Below are 6,368 nucleotides of genomic sequence, written 5' to 3' on the forward strand. Positions count from 1 at the left end.
AGTTTGTGCTCCCTGAGGACCACTTGATATCGCTGAGGCCCAGCCCGTCTCGGGTGTCATCAGGGAGAGTTGTTGAACTCTGTTCTCTCTTCATATTTTATAATGAAACATGTAAACGGACGAGTCAACCGTGTCTCGAAATTGGCAGCTGTATTGTATAATAGAAACATCGTGTCAGGAATTTTGTGACAAGTTCAGATGTCTATTATACATTATTTAAACAAAGTTATTTTATATGCATATTTTTGTATGCTTCTTTTTATACAATTGGACTTGCAAGATACAATCTCAAGGTATTTTTTGTTAGAGATTATGCAGTTAATATAATTGTATACAATATTTATATAGAGAAGAAATTTGGATTTAATGTATTTTTGAAGGTAATTATGTCCCAACAAGCTGCAGTTATATAGTGAATTGCTAAAGAACTTTACATTGATAATAACTTGGCTACATTCAAGGCACTGGGATGGTTACCTTGAGGTTACCTTGAGATAATTTTGGGGCTTAGCGTCCCCGTGGCCCGGTCCTTGTTCAGGCCTCCTGGTTGCTGGACTGATCAACCAGGCTGTTGGACGCGGCTGCTCAGAGCCTGACATATGAATCACAGCCTGGTTGATCAGGTATCCTTTGGATGTGTTTATCAAGTTCTGTCTTAAACACTGTGATGGGATACTTAGGTCCCAACACTAAAGGATACTTAATGAGTTGATTCAGATGCTCCGAAGTGTATTATATACCTCCAGAGTGAGAATGTGTATTCCATTTTTGTCCAGTACTTTGTGCAAAAAATGGTCAGATCGCTTGAATTAGTTCTTGTTATGGAAATTGTATAAATAGAATATTTAGGGTAATTAACTTTAAAAAATACACTTGATTTACAATTACTTATTTGGACCACTTCAATATTTAATGAGATAAAGCAGTGAATTTAGGACTGTCATTTTGACTTCATTTCTAATTGATTATGTTTTGTACATGTGGCGGGTGTTCACGAGGTGTTCTCTTCCCGGTCCCCCTTTGTGTGTGTGGTACATGTGGCGGGTGTTCACGAGGTGTTCTCTTCCCGGTCCCCCTTTGTGTGTGTGGTACATGTGGCAGGTGTTCACGAGGTGTTCTCTTCCCGGTCCCCCTTTGTGTGTGTGGTACATGTGGCAGGTGTTCACCAAGTGTTCTCTTCCAAGTCCCCCTTTGTGTGTGTGGTGCATGTAGTAGGTGTTCACCAGGTGTTCTCTCCCCTGGTCCCTCTTTGTGTGTGTGGTACATGTGGCAGGTGTTCTCTTCCCGGTCCCCCTTTGTGTGTGTGGTACATGTGGCAGGTGTTCACCAAGTGTTCTCTTCCCAGTCCCCCTTTGTGTGTGTGGTGCATGTAGTAGGTGTTCACCAGGTGTTCTCTCCCCTGGTCCCTCTTTGTGTGTGTGGTACATGTGGCAGGTGTTCACCAGGTGTTCTCTCCCCTGGTCCCCCTCCTCGTCTGTGTGTGGGGTACGTGTGGAGGGTGTTCACCAGGTGTTCTCTCCCCTGGTCCCCCTCCTCGTCTGTGTGTGGGGTACATGTGGAGGGTGTTCACCAGGTATCGTGCTGGGGCTGCACACTTAAAACCTGTCGTATGCTACACCACCATTCACCGGAGTATCATATGGTGGTATAAACTATCCAGGGATGTTATTGAAACAAAATCAGTTGACTCGCAATGGCTAAACCTTTTATATTATTCTTTGTTTAAAATAAAGGGTTTTGTTGCGTGAAAGAGCTGCACTTGATACATTATTTCAAAGCACACAGGAGAACCACATTTCCACATTAAGGGGAATCATCGTTTGCGTGTGTACTCGCCTATTTTACCTGTTTGTTATTGTTATGAATGTAAGTGAACATTCATGTTTGAATACACTATAATTTTTTTTCAAGAGGGTGGGGGAGTGCATCTAAAAAATAGGCTTATCATTTTCTTCTTGTTCTTCTTGTTCTTCTTCTTGTTCTTCTTCTTGTTCTCTTCCTCCTCCTTCTCCTCCTCCTTCTCCTCTGTCACCTATAAGCTATTTTATCCCATATTGGCTCTTGAATCTTGAATATTCTGTTATTGCATTTAGTTTGTGGAGGTGAGAAATCTTTAAATTAATGCCAATTTTTAATCAAGTTTATACTATCTTCCTGGCAGCAGCAGCAATAGTGAACCTCCTGTATATAAATGGTTTTCAAATTATAAGATGGCTAACTCTAATATAATTCTTTAACCAAAGATAATTATTTTTAAACTATTTAATCCTAAACGCTAGTATTCATGTATTTGTTCATAATTATATGGTAGTGTTTGAGAATAGCATCCAAAAGTCTGTGAAAGTTTTCTTAATAATGTATATTCTTTATTGGGAATGACTATTTCTTAAAAATGATTTAGAATTCATCATTTTATCAAGTATGTAGAATTACAGTACATTTCAATGTTAAATTACTGTATTAGAGCTCAAGTAATGTAAACATAACACACATAGTTGGTGGTTTATTATAGTCGAGCTTGTATCCAACACTGATGTTGATCCGACAGCGAGGCACCAAATTGGAGTGGTGTAACCTGTACTTTAATAAATCATTTGATGAGAAATGAAATGTGAATTTTCAAATTGTAAATTGCTCAATGTCTGTAGTTAACAAATGCAAATTGTAAGTAATTCTTAATTCTTGAACTCGGTTGTTCCATACCTTCACGCAGTCTTGCCCAAACATTGTAAACTTTATGGATGGTGGAGAGGCCAGCATCCTTAAAGTTTGGTTAGGGAGTCTCCTGAAGCATATACAAGAGAAAATGCAAGTTGCACAGTAACAGTGAAAGGAGGGGAAAAAAAAAACGAAATGGATAAACAGCTTTCGCCAAGACACTCATGTGGAGGAGGCCACGAAGGTGACCACTGTCAATGGTGCAGTGTGGCCGGCCAATTCTGCAGTGTGCCCAAGTGCCGCACTCCTTGAACTGTTTTTATCAACCCGTCCTCTTAAAAATAACGTCACTTTTGGCTCGTATGCGCACTATGGCCAAATTTGGACGTAATTTGAAATGAAATCGACTCACAAAAGTGACGTTCTGTTCTGTTTTCTATTTGAGTCGTCCGGCTTACGCGCAGAGGTTATAAGAGGACACTTTAAATTAACGTTTTGAAACTTTATGAGAATTTCCTGCTCACCTAACCTATCAGAGGACCCTTAACTTACTGTTGTTGAAAAAAAATATCCCAAATTTATTTTCATTTCTTTTTCAATTTCAAATTACGTCCAAATTCGGCCATACGGGCAAACGGCCAAAAGCTACATTCTTTTTAAGAGGACAGGTTGTTTTTATATGGTCAAATATCTAGGATGGAAGTGTTTATCACTATCGCCAAACTAAAGTTGTAAATGGTGTAAAATAAATACCAGTGCTTTACTGTACCTTCTACTCTAAATTGCATCACTAGCTACTACCATCAGCCTGGATGCTAATATCACCACTTACAAGCACTGGCTTAGTCCTTTCATTTGGCATTTACTTAACCACACACACTAGCATTACAAAAAGTTAGTAGCACCATAATATAGCCATACTAGTTTAGCACTTTGTTTGAATAATTACTTAGTAGTATCACATGAAGCAAATATTGCTACCTGTTAGTATCACACAAAGTTTACACTATCATATATGGTACTAGTATCAAAGGAAACTAGTACCAATACACGAACATCACAGGAAGCAAGTACCACCACATGTTAGCATCAAAGGAAGCTAGTGGTACCATACTAGCATCACAGGAAGCTAGTGGTACCATACTAGCATCACAGGAAGCTAGTAGCATCATACTAGCATCACAGGAAGCTAGAAGTACCATACTAGCATCACAGGAAGCTAGTGGTACCATAATAGCATCACAGGAAGCTAGTGGCACCATACTAGCATCACAGGAAGCTAGTGGCACCATACTAGCATCACAGGAAGCTAGAAGTACCATACTAGCATCACAGGAAGCTAGTGGTACCATACTAGCATCACAGGAAGCTAGTGGTACCATACTAGCATCACAGGAAGCTAGTGGTACCATACTAGCATCACAGGAAGTTAGTGGTACCATACTAGCATCACAGGAAGCTAGAAGTACCATACTAGCATCACAGGAAGCTAGAAGTACCATACTAGCATCACAGGAAGCTAGAAGTACCATACTAGCATCACAGGAAGCTAGTGGTACCATACTAGCATCACAGGAAGCTAGTGGTACCATACTAGAATCACAGGAAGTTAGTGGTACCATACTAGCATCACAGGAAGCTAGAAGTACCATACTAGCATCACAGGAAGCTAGAAGTACCATACTAGCATCACAGGAAGCTAGTGGTACCATACTAGCATCACAGGAAGCTAGTGGTACCATACTAGCATCACAGGAAGCTAGTGGTACCATACTAGCATCACAGGAAGCTAGTAGCATCATACTAGCATCACAGGAAGCTAGTAGCATCATACTAGCATCACAGGAAGCTAGAAGTACCATACTAGCATCACAGGAAGCTAGAAGTACCATACTAGCATCACAGGAAGCTAGAAGTACCATACTAGCATCACAGGAAGCTATACCACCGTACACTAGTAAACTATCCAGAGTGGTATTTCTGTAATTTCGTTGGCGTGAAGTTTTCCGTGTTGTGTATGGCTAAAGCCATTGTAATTTCCTGATAGAGTACACTTGTGGTTTTGTGCAGGAATGTGTTCCCAGGACCTTGTGTTTAGTAAGCAAACTGCTTAGTATTATAATTTTGTCAAGATCTTATGGGATAAAAATTGAATGTATAACAGAACCAAAAATGCTATTACATAAATTGTGTACAATAAAATTTTAGGATTTATTTATAATAAAAATATGAAGTCAATGTAACATTTTTACTCTCAAATTTTAAGGTCTTTTAACACAACAGTGCAAAATATAATTTTATTTTGGCATAAACAAGTAATTTATTTGTTGTGTAATGATTGAAGTTAAATGTCTGTCCTCCATTCCGCAAAATTAGTTCTTAAATTTGAGAATCAATATCTTAAGTATTTAATGCAAATTTGTAGAAGACCTGGATGAAGCACGGAATTGACTGAATGGCATCATTACACAGACTTTAGTAAAAACTGATCACTGACCTTACTAAAGTTCTCAAATACTGTCTATATAAAGTTCCCGACCACAACACCTGAAAATTATTGCACTACTAAAATAATGATTTAATAAGAATTAGCACTGTATTTCAATTGATTGATTTTTAGTTTACTGTACTGTACTTTGAAAATTTTATTTTTAAAACACGTCAGATGAGCACAGTTACCACCATGTTGGTGGTAACTTTACGAATTAAGCAGATAAGTGTTATAAGTTGAAAACAGCTGAGCATTACCGATTTGTTTTGCTAATTCTTCATTATTTTGGCCCCGACTGTCCTGTGATCAGAAAAATCAGTTTAGCAGCTGGATGTTATCTCATATCTCCATATGTATAGTAGGAAAGTCATTGCTGTTTAATCTTTGTAGTGTTTTGTCTTTTTAGTTTAGCTATTTAAGCCATTCAACTACGTATTCTCAGGTACAGTAGTTGAACATTAAATGAAGCGTGTCGACTAAAATCTAGGTTCGTTCCGATTTCCTTGGTTAGCATTGTGTTGATCTATGTCAACTTTGAAACTATACATTGTTTTGGGTAATTTCATTCTTTGTGAAACAAATTTTAATATGTACCTTACCTTGAGGTTACCTTGAGGTGCTTCCGGGGCTTAGCGTCCCCGCGGCCCGATCGTCGACCAGGCCTCCTGGTTGCCGGACTGATCAACCAGGCTGTTGGACGCGGCTGCTCGCAGCCTGACGTATGAGTCACAGCCTGGTTGATCATGTATATTGCACATCGGGTTCACAGTGCTAAGTAGCGTGTTAAAGTGACCCGAAAGTTATGTAAAGTTTCAGAGGAAAAAAATGTTGATCAGTTGCATTTTCTAAGTTATGCAGGAAATTCTAGAAGTTTACTTAATGTAGGATGTTACGTACTTACCTGAGTGCATTTACAAATGGAGTTCCTTTTACTTTATAGTTTGCAAGCCAACAGCAATGAATTTTATTTTCTTATGCAAAAAAAATGTTAGTGTGTAATCAAGATTAAAATAAATGTTTATGTAATTGCTTTAAGTGTAAAAATGATAATATTGTTGCTGATGAGGCACTGTTAAGTCACTTATGGAATACAAGTGTAACCATGTCGCTTGTTTAATTTGTCTTTTATTGGTGTTTATGTGAGTCGTATGGAAACCTTAAATGAAATGCGAAGGGGAAAACTAAGAGAAGAAATCATTTGAATAAAACAAAACAAAAC

General features: G+C 38.5%; 1 protein-coding gene across 1 annotated transcript; it reads left to right on the top strand.

Moving 5' to 3' along the window:
• The first annotated feature begins 3,738 nt into the window (after positions 1 to 3,738).
• Positions 3,739 to 4,644, top strand: LOC138359424 (uncharacterized). Its single transcript, XM_069318561.1, has one exon. The coding sequence runs from the start codon at positions 3,739 to 3,741 to the stop codon at positions 4,642 to 4,644; it is 906 nt and encodes a 301-aa protein (XP_069174662.1).
• The last annotated feature ends 1,724 nt before the right edge of the window (positions 4,645 to 6,368 follow it).

This window comes from Procambarus clarkii, chromosome 90, assembly GCF_040958095.1.
Source record: "Procambarus clarkii isolate CNS0578487 chromosome 90, FALCON_Pclarkii_2.0, whole genome shotgun sequence".
NCBI lineage: Eukaryota > Metazoa > Arthropoda > Malacostraca > Decapoda > Cambaridae > Procambarus > Procambarus clarkii.

Coding starts and splice junctions, on each gene's coding strand:
- LOC138359424 (XM_069318561.1), top strand. CDS start 3,739: ATGTTAGCATCAAAGGAAGCTAGTGGTACCATACTAGCATCACAGGAA.